The sequence below is a fragment of the Rhinopithecus roxellana genome, chromosome 15 (genome assembly GCF_007565055.1).
Source record: "Rhinopithecus roxellana isolate Shanxi Qingling chromosome 15, ASM756505v1, whole genome shotgun sequence".
NCBI lineage: Eukaryota > Metazoa > Chordata > Mammalia > Primates > Cercopithecidae > Rhinopithecus > Rhinopithecus roxellana.
Window position 1 is genome coordinate 79,634,706 of NC_044563.1, and position 27,564 is coordinate 79,662,269.

The window sequence follows — 27,564 nt, forward strand, 5'->3', positions numbered from 1 at the left end:
TATATTTAAACGTGTATGTAAACAAGTGGTGAATCCAGATGAAGAATATAGTGTCCAAAATATGTATTGTTTCAGTTTTTAAAAAATTAAACTTAAATGTTCAAACTAAAAAGTGGGTAACTTTTTCCAGAAGTAAAATCCATTTGGAATTTACAAACTGGTTGAAGCAATGAAATAGATGGCCCCTAATACACTAGGAGCCCTTCCTAGGTTCAAACACTCCCAAATCAAGATTCCAACATCTGCCAACTGATTTCTCAAAGCTATTATTTATTCTGTACAAGGTTCCACTGTACATTAGACATTCTTCTACTCTTGCTTACACAGTAAACAAGTGTACACTTGCCCTTGGGCTCAGGTTCACAGGTCTTCCCTGGAGAAGGGTGTCAGGCCAGTAAAACTCAGGGTGTCTTTCTCTGATGCCTCCTCCTGGGGGCCTGGAACATGCCAGGCTCCGCGGGGCACAAGCCGGGCCCAGCTGTGTGGATGAACAGCTTTACTCTCTAGGACAGCACAGAGTTTTGTCCAACTATGTAGGGCAAAATTGAGCCCACAGGAAAGAACCATACAACTGAGGCAAGATGGCCCCAAATACCCAGGCTCCAGCTCCCAGGGCAGGACTGGAGACCACCGCCAAGAAGGGCTGAGGGGCGGCCTGGGCATCCCTGAGAAACTCGGTCCAAAGGGCCTATTATCTAGGAGGCTCTGAGAAGGGGGCGGGAGCAGGAAGTCCGGGGGGAAAGGGGTGTTAATAAATAAAAGGGGAGAGAAGCTCTAGGGACGAGGGGCTTGTGCTATCCTTCAAACAGCTGGGGAGCAGACCAGGGGTGGGTTAGAAGACGTGGGCGGGAAGAACTTGATGCACCGTTGGAAGGAATCTCCTACCTGCTTTCTTCTTCGCCTCACTGCAATGCACAACGAGCCAGGGCTAAGGGCAGGATCCCTTTCCCGGGCGGGTTTGAACATGGCACTGGGGAAAAGGGAAGAGGCTGAGGGATATTTCAGGGAGGGGCAGTTACCCCCTGGTCCCCAAATGCTATAAGGCACAATTCTTGGAGGCAACTAAATTCCATTCATAACATTAAAAAAAAAAAAAAAAACCCAAACCCCCCAAACAGAAACTTGTTTTAGATCCCAGATCTACTGTGGCTGTGCTTGGGGCCTGGCCAATGCCCACCTAGCACCACGGCTAGCATTAGAAAAGTTGTACTTGGAAAAACAGAAAAAGGACCAGTGCAATGTCCCAGCTATGAAGAGGCCTGAAGGAGAGCACTCCAGTCTGAACACTTTAGTTATGGAAATTAAAAAAAAAAAGTTGGGCTTTTTAAAAACCAAAACCAGCGTTTTCCAAAGATGTCCTTTCGTCTGTCCCCTGGAGTTAGCAGCGTGAAGAGGGCTCTTGGCTCATGGGTGTTTTCGGGCTCTGGACCGGCGAGCGGTGCGGGTGGAGATGGGCGCCGGCTCCTCCGCGGCGCGGGCGTCCAGGCGGCGATGCTCCCAGCAAGCTCCAGAGGGCGCTGTCCCCTCGGAGGCGCGGGCACTGCGGCGGGCAGCGGCGCAGCGAGGGTCTTCTCCCCACAGACGCGGTTGTTTCTGACACATAGGAAGCCCACAAGTTTACAAATGCAAACGGAGACGCCGAGGGCACGGGGCGACGCTGGCTCCACGTCCAGGCGATCTTCCCTGCCGGGCCACAGCTCATGAACGCCCGGCTGCTTGCTCCAGACCCTGACCAGGCGGCGTCCATTCCTGCTCGGCAGCTTCAGGTTTGTTTTTCTCGTCAGGTGTGTGTTGTCGTTTTTGTCTTTTTAAGAAACTTAGGGAGCGGGGCCACCACGGGGAAGGGAGAAGGGCCATGGCTCCTGGCGCTACATTCGGGAGGGCGGGCTGGCCAGTTCGTAGAAGAGCAGGTAGGCGTCGCTGGTGCGCACTTGGCTGGAGGACATGGGAGTGACGCTGCGGAGAGAGTGGGGAGTCAGCCCGGAGAGGGGGCAGGACCCGGAGACCCTGGGCCGGCCTCTTCCGGCGCCCCCGAAGCCGGCCGGCCTTTCAGGGAGGCTCCCCACGGGCAGCGGCTTCGTGGCCCTGAACTTTCCCATCCATTCTAGGTGTAAGCCGTGGGGGGTTGGGGGGTGGTGGGGCTGGGGGAAGGTGGGTGGCTCCAGCCCTGCCCTGGCTCTCACCTGGAGTCGTTGAAAGTGTGCCACTCGCCTGTCCCTGGACTGCGACAGTAGGCTGTGTAGTGGCCACCCATGGTGGTTCCGGAGTGATTGGACACAGCATACAGGTTGTAAACAGCATGGTCTGAGGAGGAGGCAGCTGTCAAGCCCCGGAGGCCCCCCTGCCCCGACTTCCTCCCTCTAGCCTCTCCTTCTGGGTCTCTCAGCAGCTGGTGCTGGCAGCGCCCCTTCCTCCCGCCCTCCCTCCGGCCTTGCACACCTGCGTCTTCATTCTGTCCTGTCTACTGGAAGATACTCACTGGTGTTTTCTGAGGCAAATTCTCTTAAGTCCAGGTCTCTTAAAGGGAAGTTCACAAATGTTGTGAGCTTGCTGGTTCGGATCCTGGATTCTGAGAACCGCTTCAGATCTGGCATTGACGTGAGTCAAGGATAGTCAAACCAATGCAGAAGCGCAGACAACAAAAGGAAAGCCTACATGGTCCGTTTCTTCTGACTCTGCTCCCCTCACCTGTTGGCCCCTTGTCATCAGTCCCCCTTGAAAGTCATGTCCCAGCCCTGATGGATCTTAAGGATACGGAGCACCAAGATCTTTGGGAACCTCTGGATGGAGAACTTCTTTATACACCGTTTTCTGCCTCGGCAGCGACAGCATGTCTGAGAGAGAAGACAAACACAAAGAACTTGTGGGGGAAGTCAGTGGGCCCCAGTCCAGTCACTCCTCAGCTGGATCTGCTGGTATCAGCCTCTTCCCAGTAGGTCCCATGGAAATTTGTTCTTGCTGTTACTGAAGGGTGACTTACTGGCTTTTCATCTCCATCAAGCACATCCTCTTTGGTGAAGAGCCTCATGCAATCCATTAATGTCACCTCAGGATAACCTCGCTGGGAAGGGGAAAAAAAGCAAAGGTCAAAGGTCAACATGAAAAGATGGGAGAGAGAGTTCAACAAGGTGGGCAACTGGGGTGCATACCTTAGCAATGGGCAGTGAGAGGTCCCAGAAGGGGTCGAAGACTGTAGAACAGTAACCACAATCTGTACACGTCAGGGAGCTCTTTAGCTGCCCAACAAAGAGATCTGGGGAAGAGAAGGCCATGAGATGCTGAAATACAGGAAATACAGCATGGTCTTCTGCACAGCATCTTTTATTTCTTTTTGAGATGGAGTTTCGCTCTGTCCCCCAGACTGGAGTGCAGTGGCGCAATCTCGTCTCACAATAACCTCTGCCTCCTGGGTTCAAGTGATTCTCCTGCCTTAGCCTCCCAAGTAGCTGGGATTACAGGTTCCCACCACGGCTCCTGGCTAATTTTTGTATTTTTAGTAGAGATGGGGTTTTGCCATGTTGGCCAGGCTGGTCTTGAACTCCTGACCTCAGGTGATCTACCCGCCACGGCCTCCCAAAGTGCAGGGATTACAGGCGTGAGCCACCATGCCTGGCCTGCACAGCATCTTCTTTCTTGCTGTTTCTGCTTTGGTTTGTTGGACACTGGGCAGAAACAGGCTTCCCCGGGACAGTGATTCTTAGGGCTTTTTATGCTTCACTCAGGCAAGAGCAGGCAACAGTGAAGATAAGCATCTTCTCTTCCATGCGCTTACCCCCGATCCTACTGTCTTCCCGTTCTAGATATTTTCTCCACATCTGTCGGCCTTTCTCATCATCACTGGGAACGGGAGAGAGAAGACAATTCAGTCAAAGCTCAAAACTTAAGTTTAAGGGTCTGTCAATCTAGATCCTTCATCTTCAAAAGTAAATCAGATTCTTCTCAAATCATTAACCCCAAAGTGGTGGGTAAAAATCTTGAGTTCACAAAAGTTTTGCTTCCCCACAGCATTCTCCTCTTACTTACGGAAGATGATCGAGGTTCTCAGGGTTGGACTTAGGCCTCAGTGTCACTCGGTTCACCTCATTATGGAGCCCATCCAGAAGAAAGCGAAGGAACTCCTGAGCGTCCTGCTGACTGAACCCAAAGGAAGGAGGGTGAGCAACACCTCTTGTCCTAAGAACCTGCTCCTGCTGCCACCCACCCTGGAGGACATGTCTGCAAGGCCCTTACTTATAGCCAACAAAGCGCGGTGCGTATCTCTGGATCTGGGTCTTGAATTCAGATGGGCTCACCACATCATTGGGGGATGAAGTCCATATGGTCTGAATTAGTTTTGCAAACTCTATTGGAAGGAGAGAGTGTATAGGACAGCTGAGATATTTTCTATAAGAAACTCTGAAACTAGAATCCCAACAAAAAGCAAGCAGAGAAAGAAAGACGGGATAGGAGTGTCTAAGACACAACTCCTAGAACAGCCCCAGTGAAATGGAGGACCATCCAGGGGTAGGCAGGGGCACATGACAGAGGGCCCCTCACCTTCCATGAGGGCTGTGTGTGCATTGCTGCTGTGGTGCAGGTCCCGCATGTAGAGCCTCTGGAGGCAGTAATCTCTCAACTCGCGGGTGTTGCTCAGGCACTGCAGAATTGAGTTCATGAAGCACTGCAAGAGATGACCAGGCAATCAGTGGGGAGATGAGAGTCCCACCTTCCCCTCTGTTACTTACTACCAGAGGCTCTCTGGTTCATCTACCTAGAAATGAATCCTTTCATAGCCTCAAGTTCCTTTTTTCATAAGTGAAAGGGGTGAAGTGAGGCAAATCCCCACTCCAGGCATGGGTGACGTAATTGGTTATTTACTATAGAGGTGCACAAAAGGGCATGGACGCGACGGACAGAAGTGTGTGGGAAGTGATGGGCGTCCTTGAGGGGAAGGATCCAGGAGAAGAGCAGGCTGACGGGTAAAAGGGCAACTCCCTTTTAGCAGTGCTTCCTGCTGGGGATGGGTAAAGCACAGCCCAGCAATTCTGTGAAACACCAGCCGGGAAGGGCGAGTGCCAACTGGCTAAATGGGTAGGGAGTCAGCCACAACCAGGAGGGAACTTGGGTTATATGGCTCCAGTCAGGATAGTAGGGGGTGGGCCTGGGGAAGAAGCAGGCCAGGAGGAACTCACCGTGTTCCCAAGGTTTCGAAGACCAGCCAGACCCTGGGCACTCTTAGAATTCTGCAAGCAAAGAACACATGGCGATAAGGTGGAAGCAAAGATGACAGGCCTGTGCTGGGCTCTCTTGTTCAATTTTCTTTTTTCTTTTTTTTTTTTTGAGACGGAGTCTTGCTCTGTCGCCCAGGCTGGAGTGCAGTGGCCGGATCTCAGCTCACTGCAAGCTCCGCCTCCCGGGTTCACGCTATTCTCCTGCCTCAGCCTCCGGCGTAGCTGGGACTACAGGCGCACGCCACCTCCCCCGGCTAGTTTTTTTGTATTTTTTAGTAGAGATGGGGTTTCACCGTGTTAGCCAGGATGGTCTCGATCTCCTGACCTCGTGATCCACCCGTCTCGGCCTCCCAAAGTGCTGGGATTACAGGCTTGAGCCACCGCGCCCGGCCCACTTGTTCAATTTTCTAACCAGCTAGAGTCACAGGCAGCAGGCCACACATAATATTCTTTCTTCAACTTTACCTGTCTATGTACTTTGTAGGAAAGAGGATTGAGGAATGCCTGTTATTTTCTTTTTCTTTTTTTTGAGACAGAATCTCACTCTGTCACCCAGGCTGGAGTACAGTGGTGCGATCTCAGCTCACTGCAACCTCTACCTTGTGGATTCAAGCAATTTTCCTGCCTCAGCCTCCTGAGTAGCTGGGACTACAGGTGCGTGCCATGACGCCTGGCTAATTTTTTGTATTTTTAGTAGAGCTGGGGTTTCGCAATATTGGCCAGGCTGATCTTGAACTCCTGACCTCAGGTGATCCAACCGCCTTGGCTTCCCAAAGTACTAGGATTATAGGCGTGAGCCACCGTGCCTGGCCTAAATGCCTGTTATTTTCAACACCCAACAAAAATATTCTTCAGGGCTTTGCTTTATTGAGTATGTATTGACTATGTATCTCCCTGCCCCCCATCTTTATATTATTCTCCATTCTCTGCTATAGTGGAGACTGGAAATTCACATATTTGGTACATATTGACTCCTTACTATAAGAAATTTCGAGTCCCAAATCCAGGTGCTATCTCAAATGACCTATATTTGTACTCCTAGAAGTCCAATATATAAAGTAGCTCTCATAATAGACACTTTGAGGAGGTTTTGAAAAGTTAAACAACAAAACACCTTGAGTTTCGATCTTCAGTTGGGAAAAACTCAAGCAAGCCTGCCATTCTGAATTGTCAGAGACAGGTGAAATTCCTTCCAGCTGAGATCAGCTCCTAAGGGCTGATTAAAGGCTGGGAGAATCCTCCCTGCCTGGCTCAGGTTTCAACATCCTGACTGGCCACTGGCTGGGAATCCTGGAGATGGCAGATTGGGCCCGTAGAGGCAAGGGCCTGGCTGAAAGTGCCACTCTTGCTGTTGGCCCCATAGCGGAGGCGGGTGAGGGGGCTGGAGAGAGAACAGGTGCTGGATCGAGGACTCTGAGCTTATTTGTCAAGGTCTCTTGGCTAATCCTGGGCATATCTCCAAGGAGTCAGAAAACCTTCAGGCTCAAAGGGTTAAAGAAACAGTTTGCAGATGAGTCTGCCACCCCCTCTCTCAGGGAGGGGACTGGGAGCAGGCAACTCTGGAGCAACACTGGGGCATGCGTGGGGCCAGCTCAGCCCTGATCAGAACAGGAGCCTGAAATAACTCAGCTAAAATTACTCATGCCGTGTGCTGACAGCCTATGAGGCTGTCAGCAGCTCAAAGCCCATGAGGTTGTCAGCTGGGGGGGGGGGGGGGGAAGGAGCAGGCTGAAGGAGGGCTTTTCTCAAGAACTGCCTTACCGATCCCACAAGTAAGAGGATCCCTTCCTGGCCAGCTGTCAGGGCTAGCCCTAACAGGTAGGGAAGAAAAATATACCCAGAAAAGAGACCCAGTTTAAACCTGCAGCTAGAGAGAAAAGCCAATTGGCAGCAGGTGGGATATAAGCATCCTTGGAGAACTTGGCTAGGGCTGGCAGTATATGGCCCCAAACAACATCTGAATCTGACTTACTGACAGTAACAAGAGGGCCACAACGGAAATAATTCCCTGGGACAAAGACCTTCTCAGCATATTCCAGAATAGGTGAAATGCTGCAAAAGTCTCCATGTTGCCCACTCGGAACTAAATGTTAAAGCTTGCCCCCAACAGAATACCCACCCTCACGTCTATTTTTGGCAGTGCTTTATTAGTTCCTAGCCCCCGTGCCTCAGATGACATCTGTCTAAACAGGCTGCAGGGGAAAGCATTCTACCACTGGTGACCGTGTCAATGTTCACCAAAGCAGGCCCTCAGCTGAGACAACAGTCACTCAGCGCTAATGGAGGTGGGGAAATGGGAAAACGGAGTCATCTGTCTACAGAAGCACTCCTGTGGTGGTTTAAGATGTTGACACTTAATTCTCACCCAGCAGTGAGGGGCAAGAAGGACACTTTGTCACCCACGATTACCATTCTTGACGATCTAACCCCTCTATTGGCCTGGGGAGTGGGGAGATGGGAGAAGCTCCTTTAAGGCGTCGTTAGGACCCTTGGTGGTTGTGTTTTAGGGTGAGAGTTGATGCCTTCGTCTACAATTTCCTGAGCTCAAAACCACATGCCAATTTCTAGGTGCTCTGTGTAGAAGGCGGGTGGATAACAGGAGTGGGGGCGACAGAGGATGGGGGAGCGGGGCTGCTCTATGCCCAGCCAGATATTCTTCTGCCAAGAATAGGAAATCAGGAGTTCCAGGGAAAGTCAGCACTTTTCATTTCAGAGGGGAACAAAATGTCCCCAGAGTGACCTTTCTTACAGGACAAACAATCCTACCTCAGGGTCGACAGGGAGAAAAGGGGCTAGAACTTCAGAAGGTGGGAGACCCTGCACAGCCAGCCTCTTTTGGCGAAAGCCAGAGAAGGAATTGACCCCAGGTGTGTTATGCTGGGACACATGTGCAGAGTTGAGAAAGTTTGGACCCAGTCTTCCTTCCACTGAGCCATCAGCAAACCTAGTTTTGACTCAGTAGCAAGCACTGTTGCAGGGAGCAGATGGCACCTCCACCATCAGCAAATAGCATTCACCTTCTAGAGGAGGAGCGGGGACTCAGGAGAGCCCTGCCTGGGTGAATGCGGAGGTAGCATCTGGGCACCCTTCGGTAGGAGAGGCCGAGGTTTGTGTCTTCACACTTGAGACCCCAGTCAAGGGCTTTCCCGCCTACCTCACCTGTGTGGTGAGGGTCGCCCCAAGTCCTGGCTGCCGCTAGGAAGCCTGGTGTGGCCCTGGCACGGGGCAGGGCACGCACTGCCAGCATGGGAGCTGGTGCCTGTTACATAAGACCTGTCAAGCTCGGGCCCCTTATCCCTTCCCCAGGCGGGCAGCGCCCAGCCTCGGCCTCGGCATTCCCCTGGGGGCTGCTTCCTCGGAGGGACCCGCTGCCCGCTGCAGAAATGGAGAGGACGGAAAGAAGGGGAAGTTGCCCTCTGTCACCTGTCTGCACCTCCTCTGCCCTTCACAGGGTCAAAGGACCCCCGTCACCAACCCTTGGGAAAGAGTCCTTGGTGGACAGTGAGGGGGAGGCGGCCCCTTTCTGCCCAGCCTTCCTGGCCGGGGTTTGGCCTCGGAGGAATACCCCTGCAGGGTCCAGCGTGCTGCCCTCGCACACCGACCGAGACCCAGTCAAGGTTATGCTTTCCTGCACCTGTCCTGATAGGTGCCAGGAATTGAGAGGCCAAGAGCCACCACCTGGTGCCGGGGTCACCGAGAGGGAGGGGGAAAGGGGGCCTCCTCGGACATCCACCAGGGGAGGGGACCGCGAGTAAGCGTGCGATCACCTGGGGAGGGGGCATTCCTTGCCAGGAGACCCTGGGAAAGGAGGGGTGGGGGCTGGGAAGAATCCGTCCCTTCACCTAGGGGCGCGTGGCGGGCAGGGGCCAGGGAGAAGGCGGGACCCCAGGCTCTCGGCGCGGGGGTCTCGGAAAAGGGCCCGCGTACCTTGGCTTTGTTGAGCAGGAGCCCCACGAAGGTGGAGAGCAGCAGGGACGGGGAGAGAGGGGAGCGCGGCCGCAGCTCCTTGGCGAGGGCGGGAAAGGGGGCGGCGGGGGGCTCCTCGGGCAGGGTCACGGTGTACGAGGTGCGCATGCTGGGGGGCGGGCGGCGGGCTTTGGCCCTCGCTTAACGTTGGCAGCGGGGGCGCGTGGGGAGTCCCCGCGCGGTGCCACAGTCCGGACGCCGAAGCCGGCGGGACCGCCACAGGACACTGTCCGCGGCGCCCGGAGGTAACCGTTACCGCGGGGCCCGAACGCGCGCTCTTCCGCCTCAACCTCCCCGGCGTGCGCCGCCAACCGCCCGGGTCCCTGCTCTCGCTCTCCGGCCGACTGGCTGGCTAGCCGGCGCCTCGGGCTCCGCGACGTCAGCGCTGGGGCGGGGCTAGGCCCACAGCCCCCGCCCCACCCCGCCTCCGTCCCGCCCCCGGCGCTCGCACGCGGACCCGAACAAGGCAGCAAGGTCGGTCCTCCCCCGCCAGGCCTTCCCCTGCGCTCCGCGGCGCCCCCAGCCCGCTGACCCCCGGCGAGGCAGGACCGGAGCCCGGAGGCCCTGGCCGGCCTCGGGGTTGAGGCTTAGCTTAAGTGATCTTTGGGGCCCGTAGAGGACATCTCCCCAAGACCCAGTGTCAACCGGGTGAACTTCCCCCAAGGCAGCATTACACTTCCTAACTCTTGGGGGGCTGCAAACCATTTTGAGAACGTGATGAAAGCTCTTCTCTCTTCAGGGCGAAATACGCATATGCACAAAGTTTTGTCTAGCGTTCTGGGGGTGCTCAGGCCCTGGTGAAGCCCCAAATTCATGCAATCTGTGGAGGTCAGTGGGCCCAGGTTAAGAAGATAGACCTTCACGGCCTAGGGGCTGAGCTGCCCTCCTTGTAACAGTCCTGTCTGGCCTGTTTCAAGAGAGGCAGTGCCCATATTTTATAAGGCCCAATAGGTCACCTTCTCACTTGGCTTCTGAAAAGAAGCTTTTCTGGTCTTTTCTAACCAATTACCCAGCTCCAGCTCTCCCACTCTCAAATTTGACTTGTTTTGGGGAGCTGGGGAGAAAGTAATAAATAGTGGGGAAATAGGCGCTCAGCTGGCATGGTGGCGAGTGTTCTACTCTGACCCTAAGCACAGCCATGCTTGAAGATCAGGGGTCTTTAGGTTTCATTTCTGATGCTCCACCCCTCCACCTAACAGGGAAGCTCACGAATCTGCCTAGAGAAAGTGTCTTGTTTGGAGCTTGCTGGCTATTTTTAGCCAGTATTTTTAGCATTTAAAAATACTCCAAGAGGCAGCAGTGTATGCTGTTACTCATCTGTGGGCTCCTTCTGTTCCTTCTGGTGTGCTCATCCCCACATGTACACGCACACATGACCACAGCTACATGGGGACTGTGTCCAGGACACACGTATGGCGGTACCCTAGGCCACCCGCAAAGCAGCAATTTCATGCCAATGAGAGAGGGGTGGGGACAGTTGCCCCCTCCCCTGTGTGCCAGCAGTGTGGTGGGAGGAGGGGGCAGGGGACAGGAACCACAGGCAGTCTGCTTGTGATCAGTGAGAGTGGGCATGTGAGGATGGGTGATCTCTACAGTCACTGTCCTCACCCAGACTCTGACTGAACCTGGACCCTGGACAAACTGCAGCAGCCTTTCTCCAAGCCTCCTTTCCAGCCAAACGCTTTCAAGCCAGCCCTACACCATCTGAAGCAATGTTTGCATCTGATCATCTGATCACAACTAGAGCACCTGCCCTTGCATCCAGTCCCGAAGCCTCAGGTAGCCTTTCTCCAAGGCTGTCTGTCCACAGGCCCACCACCCTCAGTCTTTGACCACTGCTGTCGAGCAGCCTGTGCTTATCCTCTGCTGAAAAACCAAAACTGCCACTCATTAAGTACTTATTAGATCCCAGGAACCAGGTTAAGGGTTTTATATATATTATCCCAGTTAATTTCTATAATAACATCATGCTGTAGTAACTATTACCTCTATTTTATTTATTTTTTATTTTATTTTATTTTTTGAGACAGAGTCTCGCTCTGTCACCCAGGCTGGAGTGCAGTGGCACAATCTTGGCTCACTGTAACCTCCACCTCCCGGGTTCAAACAATTGTCCTGTCTCAGCTTCCGGAGTAGCTGGGATTACAAGTGCGCACCACCATGCCCGGCTAATTTTTGTATTTTTAGTAGAGATGGGGTTTCACCATGTTGGCCAAGCTGGTCATGAACTCCTGACCTCAAGTGATCCACCCACCTCAGCCTCCCAAAGTGCCAGGATTACAGGCGTGAGTCACCACGCCCAGCCTATTACCTCTGTTTTATAGGTGAAGGATCTTAAGCCTAGAGAGGTCAAATGACTTTCCAGGACTGCAAAGTTAATAAATGACAATGTGGGGCTTTGTCTTACAGCAAAACCCACGCTTTTAACAGGAAATTCTGAGATATACTTCCTGCTCTCTGCCAATTACCTACTTGTAAATTCTGCCTAAAATTTGCATCTTCCAAAAGACTTCCCTAATTAACTCCACCCAGCTCTAAACTCTCCATTACTGCATATCCTCAGTCTACGCGCATTCAGTTTGCATGGTGTTAATTTATCTTAATATGTTTATCTTTGTTTTGTAAGTGTTTCAAAGAGTCCTATAAATAGTCTTAGATTGTGTGTGGCTTGTCATGGTTGTGCCAGCACACCGAAACCTCCTCAAGGGCAGGGTTGTGGGTTCTCTTAGTGGGTTCTTAATAAACAGTGTTGATCTTGTCTCTAAAGAGGGCCAGACCAGGCTCTGCTGGGAATCCTGGGAGTCCCACTAAGCGTCAGAGGGTGGGGTGTGAGTCTGGTTTTGCATGTTGAACACATGTGCTGCTGGGCTTGGGGGGACCTGCCCAAGAGGTGCTCACCCACCATAGCATTTGGCCTGTTTCCCCGTGACTTAGACACAGTGATGTAAGCACTTCCACCCAGGACATCTGGGTGTTCTGCTAGCTTGCTCTCCCTCTTCCCTGGGATTTAGGAGGTTAGAGGGGTTGCTAGGACCAGGGAGGGCCAGAGGCGAAAGCTTTAGTGTGGGAGCACTTTGGGAAGTCTGGGGTGGGAGGAAAGAATTCACACAGGGTCCAGTCTAGTCAAGCAGGTCTGACTGCTGCAGGACACGGCCACAAAGGACCTTGGCTCATCTCTCAGCCAGCCAGGTCTCTGTGAGACCCTTTCTCTTCACTGCCATTCTTGGAGTGGGATGGATACAAAGGATAGAGGCTTCTGGCATCTGAATCTGGCTCTGGCTCAGTGACTCTCTGTGCTTCAAATACACTAAGCTAATCTGAGCTGGGCTCATTCCTGCATCCTGACTGCTGTTCCTCAGAACCTGGACTTGGCCTGCTTCCCCTGTAGGATAAGTAATTGTTTTCACCTTAAGTCCTTCCTGGCATGAGATGGAGTGATATAAATGAAAGTCAGGGCTAGCTCTGCGAGGGCAGGGACTGAGAGCATCCTGCTTCTCTCAGATCTGCGTGGGCAGCTTGGGCCAGGGTTTGGGGACACTGCTGGGGCTAAGGCAGATGTCTCAAAGCCTGGCTCCCAGCATGTGCCTGCAATTACCACAGCAAATGGACAGACCGGTGGCCTGATTGATTGATGCATGAAAAGGTAGGGGCTCTGAGTCCTTGTTAGGGGTTGAGCTTTTGCTCCACAGTGCACCTTGGGGAGAGAGGGTCAGCCCATCCTCCCCACTCTCTGTAGGAAGGTCTGCTTCCCTGCATGACATGGACCCCAAGAGGCCAAAAGCTCTGCACTCCTTTGAGGCCAGGCAGTCTGGCCTGAACCAGCTGGATTCCAGAGGCCCACACAGCTCCTTCTTTTGCATATGTCTCTGTCTGGGGTACTAGTTTTATGTATATATTGAGGTGAGAAGGTACAAGGGGCCACGTGTGCAGCTTTGGGCTCTGAACATGATGTTCATTTCTGCAGCCGGTGGTCAGTGGAGCGGCTCCCCCAGGGGCAAGGAACATTTTGCCAGGCTTGGATTAACTTCTGCATTGCTGAGCCCCACCCCAGCACCACATTAACTCATGAAGACATCCTGGAGTGGGGGTGGAGGAGGAGGTGGGAGGATGGTGCTGGGCACCGATTGAGAAATTGAGCCTGGATAAGGCAGCACCAAGGCTAACAGCCAGGATACAGCCCACAGCCGGTCTGCAAGGGATGGCGACATCAGTGTCTTGCTGATTCTAGTCACAAACCACAAACCCACTGCCCTTTCCTTTGCAGCAGCTAGTACAGCTCCTGGTCAAGGGGTCCCTCTGGCTTAAGGTCCTTTAGTGACCTTCTCATGCTGCCAACACAGATTCATGACTTCAGGAAGTTCAACCTCCTCAGGGTGGCTGAGTGAACCTGGGGTGGGAGTAGGTGAGGACAGACCCCAGGATCTCAGGCTGCCAAGCTGGACAGACAAGGCAGCAGAGATGCAGGCCAGTATGGCTGCATGAACGGTGCGAGAACACGAGGAACGAGAGGCGAGTTGTACTTCTCACCTAGGAGCTCCAGGACAGCCCCTGCTATCCGTAACTTGTTCTCTTTGGAGTAACCTCCGCTCACTGCAGGGCAGCATTCAAGTCCAAAGTCCCACCCGAGGGAAAAAATCACATGACCTCAGCTTATATAATCTCTCTGTCACTGAACAGCTGGAACCCAAGGCTTCTGAAGATGAGTCAGCAGCCCCAGTGGCAAATAGGACCCAGGTATTCAGTTTCCCAGACCTTTTGCTCCTAGAAACAGGTCCTGGAGCAGAGGGCCAGGGTGTCGAAGAGACTGGGTGGGTGAGAATAGGCTGGGCCAGACTCTGAGCCTCGGCCCTGGCTCTGCGTCCGAGTTGCAGGTGCCCAGCTTGCTGACTGTGCTCTGGAGGGCCCTGGGCCAATCCCTGGCTCTTCTTGGGGAGAGGAGAGGGTGGCCTGGACAGGGCGGGGCAAGGGCTGGGCAGAGGCCAGTGGGCAGAATGCCAGGACTAGGGAGGAGCAGCTGGAGGGGTGGAGCAGAGGGGGATTAGGAAGGATTGTAGGGGTTAAAGCGCAGCCCTGGCAGGGCTCAGTGGGAACAGCTTGTCCTTCCATAGGCCCCGGGAACAGGAGAGGTGGGGCAGAGTGGGGAGATGACAGGGTTGGGACTGGGGCACCTGGCTCTCTGCAGGGCTGAGCCACCTGGACTGACTTGGAGTCCCCACTGGGGGTAGTGAATGCTTTTTTTCCACCATCACTGTTCCTCCTCTCTGCATATTAAGCAGAAGGTGGAGTCTCAGGAGAGGCCCTGGTTATACAAGTGCTGAGCTGCACCCCCCTGGCCTGGCATTTTGTTGGTGCTTACACAAGCATGGGGAGGGAATAATTCTGAATTTATGTGGTGCCCCCTGCCCCCCGCCCCCGCCAGCTCTGTACTCATGCTCAGCTGAGTCTGTGATATTCAAAGGTTCGTTTTGAATGTTACTGTTAATGAGGGAAAGAAGTCTGGCTAGAACTGTTCTCCCTGGTCACAGCCTGCTGTTGACCTCCCTTAATGAATGCCAGCTGTAGCTCCGGTCAGCTACCCTGAGAACCCCCTGGGACACAGGATGTACTTTTTTACCTCTCTTTCTCCCACCGGGTTGGTACGGGTGGGGGGCTTCCTACTCTAGTCAGCTGCCAAATGCCCCCTTTCTATGATCTCTTTTCCCCTCTTAAGTTTAAATGACCTCTTCCACAGCATTTTATTGATTTCACATTCCTCCACCTTCATTATTTGCTTTGAGCCTCACGGCATGCTTGTGAGGTGGGCAGGGCAGGCGTGATTGTTTCCTTTTATAGTCTAGGAAATACAGCCCAGCTGATAGGTGTCCAAGGTTAGAGCAGCCAACTGCTCCTTCCACTGGTCACGAGCAGCCTGTCCCAGCCTCAGATGACCTCTCCCTTTCCCTCCACCTGTGACACTCAAGAACACCCAGGGCTGCCCTCCCATTTTACCTATTTAATAACTTATTTCTCAGCCAGGTGTGGTGGCTCACACCTGTAATCTCAGCGCTTTGGGAGGCCAAGGCAGGTGGATCACCTGAGGTCAGGAGTTCAAGACCAGCCTGGCCAACATGGTGAAACCCCATCTCACTAAAAATAACAAAATTAGCCTGGTGTGGTGGTGCATGCCGCTAGTCCTAGCTACTTGGGAGGCTGAGACAGGAGAATCACTTGAGCCCGGGAGGTGGAGGTTGCAGTGAGCCGAGATCACACCACTGCAGTCCAGCCTGGGTGTGACAGAGTGAGACTCCATCTCCAAAAAAACAAAACAAACTTATTTCCCTAAGTGAATTGTGAAGGCATTGAGGGCAGGGATTGTTGCTCGCACACATCTCTTGCCTCCCAAAGCACCGGAAGGGTACAAGGAGGACTAACATTTATAAGGCAACGTGCCAGCCCCTTTCACATACATTATGTTTTCATTCCTCAAGTAATCTATGAAGTGGGAACTATGATCACTCATTTTATAGAGGAGGACACAGTTTCAGAAGCTAAGGGACCTATCTGAGGTCACACTGCTAGTAAACTGAGCACCACAAATGAGTGCCTCAGAAGGCAATATCCCCAGATGGAGATCTAGAAAGAAACTGGACCCAGTTTTAGAAAGAAGTGGTCCAGGCCCCACAAGCAGGGTTGTTCCCACCTCAGCAAGATGCACTCTGCTCCAGGAAATGAGGATAAGAGGGGTGGAGAGAGCGGGGTGAGGTTAAATAAAGGTTTTGTACCATTGACCCTGGAGAGGCCTCTGCTGGTTGGCAGTATCTTCTGGGGCATGAGCTCAGAATGAAACACTAGCTCAACTGCAGGGCATTCCCAGCTAAAGCGCCTTATGAGTTGCTTCTGGATGAGGGTGGCTGAGATTGTCCCAGGGCAATCTGCCACTTCTTTGAGATCCTCTCTCAAAATTCTCTTCACCTTGGCCCTGGAGCCGTGGGGAGGAGCCAGGGTTGTCCCTTCTGGAGAGGTGGAGGGCAGCAGACCCCCAGGAGGGTTGGGCCATGCCTTTGCGGGGAGGAGGCAGATTCCCAGTGGAATCTGACCCCCAGTAAAGGGGAATATTGGCTGCTGTCATGGTTGGGGCTGAGGGTGGGTCTGTAGTTTAGTCTGTGGTGAGGTTTTCTATCTCAGCAGGCCTAGAGATCACCCAAAGAGCTTGTGGAAAGAGCAGCTTCCCAGGCCCCATCCCGAGAGAGTTTGTGTCAGTGGGTTTGGGTGAATCGTTAAGCCCTGCAGTGACTCTGACACAGGGAGTCTGCAGATCCCACTTTAAGGAGCACTGCTGACCATGAAACAACCCTTCTCTTCTGAGCAAGGGGAGGGAGCCCTGCAGAGGCTTCTAGGACCCAAACCCCTCTGAGGAGAGCCATATTCTAATTGCCCTGGGGATGAACAGCACCAGCCGAGTCCAAATGAATCCTGCTCCACCACAAGCCCAGCACATGGCCCCCTGAGAGCTGATACTTTCCCCCCAGGCCAGCTCTGTTGTGACACATGTCTCTTCTCCACTCCTTTCTACAGTGGATCCAGCCCTGCCTTGTCAGGTTCTGAATGTTCTGGGAGGCACCAGCATTTCTGTCTCCTGTGCCACTTCACAGATGGCACAGCAAAGCCAAGACTCCCTAAGTAATATTATCAAAGTTGCCCTCTCAAGATGTTTACTTATGCAAGCTTCAGGGTCCTGCCCCTAGTCCTGAACCCCTGCTGCATTTGTCTGGATCAGCCCTCCAAGCAGCATTTCTTGCTGTGGCAGGCTGTTGTTTTCAAAATGTACTTGTCCTAGCAGTAGGGAGGGGTATGTAAGGTAATGGAGGAGACACAGCACCCAGCCCTTCTGTCCATATGCTTGCCTGTCCATCTGTCCACCTGCCACTACCCATGTATCCACCCACCCACCTATCCCACCACCCACCCATCCATCCATCCATCCATTCATCCATGCAATCAGCAGGTCAGCTCCCGTTGTGGGAGGCACGCGGCAGGGGGTCTAGAGATAGGATTTCTTTTTCCTCCTCTGAGAGCTTGCCACCTAATGGGCACACTAATAACTACAGAAAGGCAGATGTCGTCAGTGCCCCAAGAGAGGCGCGTTCAGATTAGTTGTGAGCGAGGCCATGCCAGCCCTTGGTCAGTCTCCAGCAGAGCCTCTTCCCTCATTCCAGCTGAGGCAGGGCTGGAATAGAGGTATTGGATTGTCTCAGGCCCTAGATAAACATTTCTCCACTACTTTCTCCAAAGCCAGATGATAAGCCTTGCTGTCTGATACCCTAGTCCTGAGCATGCCAGTGTCACTCAGAGGAGAGTCCCTCTTCCCCTGATGTCTTATGTCCAAATGTAAAGCCAGGTCTCAGGGCTAGGGAATAAAACCTGCACAAGAAGGGAGATGTAACCGCAGCAAGGATGCCCTCCTGCCACTGGGTGCACTGGTGGTCTGGGGCCCCCGCATCCAGCCCAGGTCGGGGCAGGGCCTGCAGGAGACACTGGCATCTCAGATGGAAAAGGAGAAGGTGAGAAGAGTGGCTCACTGGGGGCAGCAGAGCATTCCTGAGAACACTACTGGACTATCCTCGAGTGCACAGGCCCTGAGTGGGCTTTCTAGGCAGAGTGGGAAAGCCCCTCCCCTCGGCACAGAGCCCCAGGGGCACCAGACGTGCCGGGATGACCTCTCTTGTTTGTCTCCACCAGGAGCAGCCACCGGCTGCTGTCAATCAGCAGTCAGGTTGGGAGTCAAGCCCTTAGCCTGGCTGTTCTCCAACAGTGGCTGCCTCCCTAGCCCATCCCTGGTCCCCAAGGGTAAACTCACCATGCTGTCTCTCCCCGGGGAGCTGGAGCGGCTGGGCCCAGGGGCCTGACCCTTTCCCTTCTCCCACAGCGTGTAGCGGCCAATGGGTCGGAAGGTTGGGCTGAGGATTTCAGGGACTCGTGAAAGAGGGGTCTGGGAGGGCACCTGAGATGCACTGCCCTTGCGACCATAGTTCTCCAGGTAGTCCACCAGGTACTCAGGGCGGCTGGCTGCCTGGTAGAGCCCCTGCAGGGTGCAGAGCTCCTTGCGCGTCCGGGCCAGCATGGGGCTGCGACCCAGGTTCCCGGGGTCTATCCGGTAGTTATCTGAGGTCCGGAGGCTGGAGAAATCCCGGGCCAGGTCTGATTGGCTGTCCGACTTCTGGGTTAGGGTCACCCCCTGGTCATAGGCATTCATGGGCAGGTAGCTGAGGCAGTTGTTGCTCACTCCATAAGGGAATCCACTGCCCCCACTGAGGCCACTGCCTGAAGGCCGCTCAGTACCCCGGGTCTGGCTCTCTGCCCGCTTACCTCCCCCAGTGATGTCGGGTCTCAGCAGGGGGCGGCCCCGGTCATAGTCCAGGATGGAGGAGGGGCCATAGGTACGGGGACGGGTGAGGAAGCTGCTGGCAGGGACCGGCTTGAAACCAAGTTTCTCCTTCTCCAGTAAGGAGGCAGCCAGGTTGGCCCCGTAGGAGGAGGGGGTGTAGGCACCATAGCCCGACTTGGAATAGTGGGCATCTGTGTAGCGGGCTGATTCTGTGTAGCGCTTCAGGGTGGAGGAGAGCTGGGACATCCTTCAGGGTCGCACTCAATGGGGACTGGGAGCCTCATGGGCTGAAAGACAAGGAGAGTAGTTGTCAGAGGGCCCTGCCAGGTGTTGGGCTCCCACAGACCCGCTCCCCATCCCTAGCTGGGCCAGAACCTCAGAGCTCCCAGTCCATTTCCACAAGAGGCAGGCTGGCTGCTGAGAAACACACATGCACACAAGTGTGCACACAGGCTTGCTTGCACCTGTGTGTTCATGCCTCAGTGAGAGTGCAAGGGATGAGGTGGCTTTTATATGCCACACAGGGAGTCAGCACATCCTGGCCATTCAAAGACTCAAACACGCAAGCAGGGGCTACCCGACCTCCACAGCCCACCAAGCCGCACAGTTTTCCAGCTCAAATCCCATTGCCTCAGCAACTGCAGAAACTCTTGAGCTGGGGAGATGCCACAGACCCCTGGGTTGAGAATGCTGGATATTTCAGGAGTTAAGACCACTTCTGTCCCTTCTGACTTATGTGATGAGCAGGTGTCTTTTTGGAAACCTAGACTGTGCTGGAATGACCTGAAGATCATTTGGTCAGATCCCCTGTGAGGCCAAGGAGGCTCAGGAGAGGAAGTAATGGGGTGTGGGTGGGCAGGGGAGGCCGTGAGTGAGCATGCAGCAGCGAGGGGCCAGAACGTGGTCTCCAGACCCTTTCCCCAGACACCAGCACCTGCTGCTGGTCCCACAGTGAGGGACACTCGTGAAGTAGAACCCACTCACGTCACTGAGCTAAGCTTCTGTTCTAAGTGGAGTTAGGGCCCTGAGCCTCCCAAGAGTTCCTCTACCAACACAGGGTTCCTCTACCAACATGGATCCGGATCCCAAATTGGTCCTGGTGATGTTTGTGCAAAGGGGGCCCCCTACAGTCCCAAATCTTGCACTGCATGTGGCATTCCCAGTCCTTCCCTGTTGCAGTCCAGCAGCTGGGGAGGGTCTAGTGAAGGAACACAGAAACTGCTGAATGTGGAGCTTTGAAAGCCCTGAGGATCATGAATTTTAATCTATCTGTTGTACAGATGGGAAAAGTGGTGCTTATTTCTCCCCAGCCACACACCAGCAGAGCCAGGACTGGAATCCAGGTCTTTGAAATCCTGGCCAGTGTTCTTTGCACTTAACCTTGAGTTACCACCCCCTCATCAGATTTAGGGTCAGTTGGGGACCCCCAGAGGCCTTCCATTGCCGTAAACGTGCAACCTGTATCCAATGGAGCTGGAGTGGCAGAGGAGCAAGTAGGGTCAGAAGCCTTTCCTCGAGGGCATCAGGGGCTTTTGGGGGGCTCTCTAGGGGGACGGAAGCGGAGCCATCCAGGACTCTCAGAGTGGTGGGACTTGCCCTGTGATAGACTAGCTGGGTGATTTTGCACTAATCATGTAACCTCTCTGAGCCCCAACTTCCTCATCTGTAAATAAGTAAAACCACCATCCTCATAATTCCTACCTCACAGGGCTGTTGTGAGGAATAAATGAGATAACAACACGTGAAGGGCTCCACAATGACAGTGGTTACCATCTCCTCCCCCAGCTACTTCGAGGCAGCCTGGCTCTGCCCTCTGTAGGTCTATGATAATATCAGGGCTGGCTCTCTCCCAGCCTGGCCAGCCTCTGGCCTCAGCTTGGGACACCAGGCCTCCCCATGCAGCCCCCAGCGAGAGAAGCAGGCAGGGGGCAGACATCTGGCCACTCAGCAGACACTGGCTGGGCAACCCAGCCCATCAGGGTAGAGAGGAGATGGTGCCAAACCCCAAATGCAAGGGCTTGGCAGAAAGCTCTAGAATTCCAGTCCACACAAGGCTTTGGGGTAGGTACAGGGGTGAGAGATGAGCAGGTAGCTTCCATATAGGACCCAGAATAACATTCCTTGACCCTGCCTGAGAACTCCAGCAGTTTTCAGTCCAGGCTGACATCAGAAAGGCCTGGTCCATCTTATTGTCCTTTTGCCACCTGGCCCAGGGGGCCCCGGGCCTGCATGTATACTTCTTTGCCCACTGTGCCCAGCACAACTTTCACCCCTTTCTAGGGAAAGGTAACTGGGGGATGACATCACACAGGGTTAGAGGGAAACCATAGTGGGAGAGACAGACAGAGGCACAGGGTGGGGGTGGGAGGCCTAGTCCTGCTCTGTTTCGCTTTGGAGAACTCCATCAATAATGCAAAGGCAAAGAAATTTCAGGTCTCAGGAGCTGGGCTCTGGGACACCAGGCAGCCAATCAGATACAACCCCCACAACAAGGGTATGAGCTCATGGCTCCTCCCCACAGCTCTCCCTCCCCCTCCTCCACACTAAGGCTCTCAGGGAATTGGTATTCTACGGGCAGCGCCCCAAGCCCGTGACATCCCTTGGCCCTGCTGATGACGCAGAAGTGCTGGGGCCAAACAAGGTCTAGAGGACAGGGACAGACAGCTCTGAAAGGCTTTGGAGCTGGAGGTGGGGCCACACCTCTGGCCCATAGATTCCCAGGAAGGCTCCCAAATCCCCACTCTCCCTCCCGTCTGGCAGGTGATTGCCAGACCCCTCCCCCTCCTCCCAGCAGCCCTAAGAGTCATGCCATCACTAATACTCCACGGGAGCTGCCTCTCGGCTCTGACATCTAGCTACAGTTCCCATGTCTGAGGAGAGGGTTCCTATTGGGGTGGGGGCCTTCCACGTCTTTCCCCTCCCGCAACCCACAGTTTTACTCTCAAAGGTCCTAGCACCTTCCAGGTGAAGGCACAGCCTGGGTTGGTGCCCCTTGGCATTACCTGCACAGCTGTCCCTGGAGGCCACAGAACGCACTATGGGCAGGAGAGCGGGCTGGGGCCCTGGCCGGAGTCTCGCCGCGCAAGACAGGGACAGGACGGGCACTCACATGGCTGCGAGTCTCCCTGTTGCCACAGGAACAGCCTTAACTGAATGGCCCTTTCATGGGACAGTGGGAGGCAAGCCGATTGGCTGGGATCCCCCTTACCCCTCCCTGCCTAGTGCGGGGCCCCTGCTGCCCAGCTTCTTTCACTGTTTACCCAGAGCTGGCAAGTACAGGCACGCAGCTCCAGGCAGCGCCTCCCCAGGTGTCTGCCACCTTGGACAACGGGGGCAGTCCCCTGCCCAGCTCCTCCTCCTGGCCATCTTCAGTGAGGTGTCTGGACCCTTCCTTCTGTGTCAGAGATTCCTGTTGTTTTGCTCAGTTTCCCTCTCCTGGGAGGTGCAGCAGCCTTCCTCTGCACAGAGGCACAGGGCTTCCTGTCAGGACATGTGAGCCAAGCAGCTGTCACCCCAGCCAGCTGGTGCTGGTCACCTCTGAACCAGGCCCCAGGCATGTTGAGTACTTCACATGCAGCTTCTGAGTCCATCTTCTCTGCAGCCTCACATCAGCTCTCATCGGCCTTCGCCATGTAACGCATTCTTCTAGGTGTGCTTCATACACAGAGCACCCCAAAAAGTCTTAGTGCGGGTTTAAGCTGGAGTTCTTTCAGACATAAGTGTCTCCAACTTACACACCTCTTTGGACAGATTAAATTATTTAAAGTAAAATTTAAAAAAACATTCACAATTAGAAAATAAATATATAAGAAATTTAAATATGGAAACTTTCTTTTTTTTTTTTTTTTGAGACGGAGTCTTACTCTGTCACCCAGCCTGGAGTGCAGTGGCGCGATCTCGGCTCACTGCAAGCCCCGCCTCCCGGGTTTACGCCATTCTTCTGCCTCAGCCTCCCGAGTAGCTGGGGCTACAGGCACCCGCCACCTCGCCCGGCTACTTTTTTGTATTTTTTAGTAGAGACGGGGTTTCACCGTGTTAGCCAGGATGATTTCTATCTCCTGACCTCGTGATCCGCCCGTCTCGGCCTCCCAAAGTGCTGGGATTACAAAATATGGAAACTTTCAAATGAAGTTTTTAGCATTTGTATTTCTGAAGTTATTAAGGCTTAAAACTGCACTAAGGCTTGGGACACAGTGTATTAACTCACTGAACCTCCCGACTCCTTTAAGCGGTAGGTGCTGTTATAATATCCATTTGCAGATGAGGACATTGATGATGCTGGGAGTGATGTGGATTTCCCAAAGTCACACTGGGAGCAGTGGCAGAGCTGGGCTGGACCCGTGCTCTATGCTCTGTCTGCTACAGCTGGCCTGAAGCCCAGACCCCTGCTTCACTCTTCCCTGGCTCTCCATGGGACGGGTCAGGACTGGGACCTGTGGGTGGGGTTTGAGGGAAGGACCGCCACAGGATCCAGGTGTCCGCCATCCGGCATCTCTACACTTCCAAGACAAGGCAAAGAAATGGGCCTCCAGGCAGTACTGGAACCTTAAATTCTCTTTTCCAACCACCTCTGCACAAGTACTCTCCTGGTGTCCCCTCCCCACGGGAGAGCCCTGGTCTCCTTCCCTCTCCTCTAGGTACAACATGGGGTGTACAGACTCCGGCAGGAGCAGCCCTCTGGATTTTCCACTGCAGGCGAATGAAAGCGAAGCCAGGTGCAACTTGAGCCCTAGAACAATACTGATCGGCCGCGAGATGGTCCAGGAAGCCTCCATTTCACCCACTGTGCCAAGCCCCTGTGTGTTCCCTGGCACCAGCATCTACCCCAGCTCAGAGCCTTGGGTCCCTGGCCTGGTTATGAGCAAGTCCCTAGCCTCCTACCCTGGCTGCAGCTTGGCCCACTCCTCAAGGTACCCATGCTGGGTGAGTCAGGGGTTAAAATGAACCCCGTCCCCCTGGGGCAGCCAACCCCTTTGCTTCAGCCACTGTCACTTCCTGTTGCTCATGTTGAAGGGTTCCCTAACCTGCCCAGCCAGAGGAGGGACTTGCTCCCCAGGAATTCCAGGCACTCCTGGCCCTGGGGGCAGGGGATGGGTGATGCCCCACATCACCCATCCCCTGACCCCAGGCTTCTCTCTGCCTTCATGGCTTCTCTCTGCCCAGATCTGCTTGGCTTTCTGGGGGTGAAAGCCTGCTTTGCTACTGGGGCCTGGATAGAGAACCTCTAGCGGAGTTTCAGAAGCATGCCTAAACAGGGTTAAGTCTCTTCCCTCCTACTCAGGTGCCCAGAAAAGGTGAGTGGGGAGTCCCAGCCAGTCCCACCAGGTGGCTGGGAGCCTCCACAGTGGTGACCTCAGAGCCTCCTAAAGCCACTTGCTAACAGCATCAGAATGTGCTGACCTTGAAGGACAAGGCGGGTGAGAGGTGCCCTGTCTCCTTCCATCTGCACTCTGACCCGCCCTCCCAGCTGCTCGGGTCACCTGCTGCACTATCTGGGCACAAGTGTCTGGTCCTGGAGGATGGGATGAGGGAATCCTGGCAGGTGTAGAGGACGTGGGTAGAGTAGGGGATTGTGGGGGCAGGGGCATATTTATGCTCAAACAGTCCTTGAACTCTGCCTACTCCTCTCAGGCCCCAGGGCCTCGGCTGGGCCCCTCCTCTCCAGCCTGTCACTAGGCTCTGTCTATCAGGGGCTAGCACCCACTGATCCACCAGCTTAATCCTCTTGCCTGCCCTGGCAAGGGGTCATCCAAGGGAATTTGGGTCCATTTCTCTTTCTCCTGCTCCCAGTAGTTACCCAAGAGCTGGGGGAGGGGAGGAGGTAAGATAAAGAGATTGGAGATTAAGGCAAGAATCCTGACTGGTAGAGATGAAGTGGGTGGGCCCAGGGCAGTTTCTATAGGGTGTTCCTTGATTTGGGGTTGTGAATGGGGTGGGCATCTCTATGCTTCCAAGACAAGGCAAAGAAATGGGCCTCCAGGCAGTATTGGGATCCTTAAATTCTCTTTTCCAACGACCTCTGCCCAGGTACTCTCCTGGTGTCCCTTGGAACTCTGGTCTCCTTCCCTCTCCTCTAGGGCCTCATCTTTCCTCTGTTCTCAGCCTCCGGAGGAGCCTTTGGTCTTGCCCCTGACACCCACCAGGCCCAGTGGAGTGGCCTCTCACATGCTATCCTAGATACACTGATGTCTTTCCTCTAGGTAGAGTCCCAGAGAAGCTCAGATACCAAAGGGGCAGCTACTGACCTGTGTCCAGGGGCACTGGATGGGAGCTGGGGGCTTTCTTCTTCCACAGCAGGGCAGGGAATGCAGTGGAAAGTCCAGAAGCTGGAGCCTGACTCCGGGCTGGGTAATCCGGAGCTCAGGTTACTGACTCCGATATATATAGTATCTTATCTGACCTCACACACTCGCAGAGATGGCGAGCGCAACTCACTTGCATTCCAAGCCCCGGGAAAGTTAAAGGGGCAGTGGCGTACCCACCCTTGAGGGGCTGCTCTTTCGGGCCAGTGCCAGCCAAGGAGGTCTGCAGGGACTCTTGGAAGGGGGGCATTTTGAAGGGGAACAATGGGGAGATTCAAGAAGAAAGAGGACTGAAAAGAGCACGGAGGGGTGGGGGTGGAACTTGAGACAAAAATACGGAGAAAGTGGATTTTCTGGAGCAGTCAGTCACAGCATTAGAGAACAGGAAGAAGCCTACCATTAGCCCCACTCTTAATTCTGAGATAGAGTAGACCTAGAGAAAGAAAGCAGCTTGCTCAAGGGCATATACAGATAGCCAGAAGCAGAAAGGGGACTAGTACTCAGGTTTCAGTCCAATATTCTTTTCTAATGGACTTCTCGGCCTGGGCTTGGAGGCTAGTTCTTTCCCTTACTGACTCCGAAATAGTGGGTAAGTCACTTAAGTTCTCTGAGTGAACCTTAGCTATTTAATCTACAAAACAGGAATAATAATAATAATGGTCTATCTCAGTTGTGAGGATTAAATAAATTAATATTTGCAAATTTCCTGGCCCATAGTAAGAATTCAATAAACATGATGATTATATTGAATACTTCCACTTATTATAATTAGTGGTATTATTAGTAATGGCACCTTACCAGGAGAACTTTCCTAGGGAGAAAAGGAAGGTTACTCCTGGGGAAGGGTTCTTTTCTTTCTTTCTTTTCTTTTCTTTCTTTCTTTCTTTCTTTCTTTTTTTTTCTGAGACAGAGTCTCCCTCTGTCGCCCAGGCTGCAGTGCAGTGGCGTGATCTCGCTTCACTGCAAGCTCTGCTTCCTGGGTTCACGCCATTCTCCTGCCTCAGCCTCCTGAGTAGCTGGGACTACAAGCGCCTGCTACCATGCCTGGCTAATTTTTTTGTATTTTTAGTAGAGACGGGGTTTCACCGGGTTAGCCAGGATGGTCTCGATCTCCTGACCTTGTGATCCGCCCGCCTCGGCCTCCCAAAGTACTGGGATTACAGGCATGAGCCACTGCTCCTGGCCGGATGTGTGCCTTTCTAATGCCAGAGAACTGTCCCACGGTTTTCTGAACTGACCATGTCCCATAACTGGGAAGGGCAAACAAGGCTTGCCATCTTCCTAGATGTCCAGTCCACCAAGCAGAGAAAGGCCAAACCCATTTGGGCTCCTTCCCCCTCTGCCTAGAAAAATACGGCAAGTGCAGCTTCCCCCAGACCACCAGGAGAACGCTTGGCCCCTCTGGGGTGGTTCCACTCTACCTGTGGGAGGGCTCAGGATTCCAGGGCCACAGAGCCGGGCTGGGCAGGGTCACAAGAGGAAGGAACAGGGTTCTTAGCCTCTCTGGCCTTGGTGCACTTGTCTGCTCCCAGGACGTTTTCTCGATGGCTCTCCCCAAGGACTGGGAGTACCCAGCTTGGTGCCTCCACCCTGTCTTAGCACAGGCTGCTGACTCAGCCCAGGTCCTGATGATGCACTTCAGAGGACGCCCTCATTCCAGTCCTCATTCTGACTCTAGTCTGACTTGCATCTACAGCATCAAAGGAAGGGGCCTGCCTCGACCTTAGCCCAGTCAGCTCTCCTTTCCTCTGCTTTACGGGGGTCCATCTGGGGGATGTTTTCATGCCCATTCCAGGGGAGGTGAGCAGCCCCTACCACTACCTCCAGCTCAGTCCCATTCTAAAGGCAGCCAGGTCAGGAGATAGGATGTTCACTCTTCAGGGAAGGGCTGGAATGGGTTGGCTAGGGCTTCCCTTGACTGTTGAGAAGTTGCTCTCTTGGGAGCACCGCGTGCATGCTTCTGGTTTGGGATTGGTGAGAATTTCAAAGCTGCCTCTTTCTGGTTAGGGATTGGTGGAAAATCTCCCCTTCTGCTTAATTGTTGCACACCCCCTGTCCCCAACCCCCTTTAGCAAACTGACCACATACAACCCGGGGAGCTTTAAGAGCAGCGAGTGAGCTGCACGCACACATGGGGAGGGGTGTCAGTGTCACTCTCGGGCCACATGCCACCGATATACACAGGGCACAGCGAGGAGGACCCGCCGAAGCAGCATTTCCTTAGAATACACTGATCAGCACACAGATGGCTTTTCCCGGCACCCTGGGCTGTCAGCAGGCAGCCCTCACACAACTGGCAGACACAGCTGGAGCGTCCCTGCACAGCCGGCTCTCTCCCTATATTTCTAGTGTTCACTCTGCCCAGGCTGTCGTGAACACCTTACTTTCTGAGCCCCAAACCGGCACTGATCCCCGAATCCCCCCTCCCAGATTCCCGACAGGTGGCACGTACCTGCCTCTTCTTGGAGGATGGACGAGTCTAACCGGGCACAAGCATGGAGCTGCGGGTGAGTCCCGGCTGGCGATGGCGCTGGCGCTGGCGCTGGCGCGGCGCAGTCCGCAGCTGACGCAGAGAGCTCCCCAGCCTCGGGTCCTGCCTGCCTCTCTCCCACCTCCGCCGGGGTCCCAGAAGGGACCTCCCCGGGAAATCGGCGCCACCCAGCGGGCAGCCGCCTCATCGCGCCTGGGCCGGCAGAGCCACACCCCGCGTCTCGCGTCACTG

General features: G+C 54.1%; 1 protein-coding gene across 4 annotated transcripts; it reads right to left on the reverse strand.

The window, feature by feature from the left end:
* Nucleotides 1-250: 250 nt before the first annotated feature.
* Nucleotides 251-27,563, reverse strand: USP2 (ubiquitin specific peptidase 2). 4 transcript variants are annotated; one of them, XR_004053582.1, is made up of 14 exons: nucleotides 24,786-24,895; nucleotides 18,013-18,827; nucleotides 5,172-5,222; nucleotides 4,537-4,660; nucleotides 4,231-4,342; nucleotides 4,024-4,134; nucleotides 3,773-3,837; nucleotides 3,150-3,253; nucleotides 2,981-3,061; nucleotides 2,756-2,834; nucleotides 2,480-2,587; nucleotides 2,184-2,304; nucleotides 886-1,956; nucleotides 251-478 (listed from the first exon to the last, which is right to left on the reverse strand). XR_004053582.1 is itself a non-coding variant. In XM_030917843.1 (13 exons), exons 2-13 carry the CDS (start codon nucleotides 18,784-18,786, stop codon nucleotides 1,869-1,871), a joined length of 1,818 nt encoding a protein of 605 aa, XP_030773703.1. In that variant the 5' UTR covers nucleotides 18,787-18,827; nucleotides 27,295-27,563; the 3' UTR covers nucleotides 251-1,868. The 4 variants fall into 4 exon arrangements, 3 of the variants coding, with proteins under 3 accessions (XP_030773703.1, XP_030773704.1, XP_030773705.1); XM_030917843.1 differs by lacking the exon at nucleotides 24,786-24,895 and adding an exon at nucleotides 27,295-27,563 and having other exon boundaries at nucleotides 251-1,956; XM_030917844.1 differs by having other exon boundaries at nucleotides 251-1,956.
* Nucleotide 27,564: the final 1 nt, after the last annotated feature.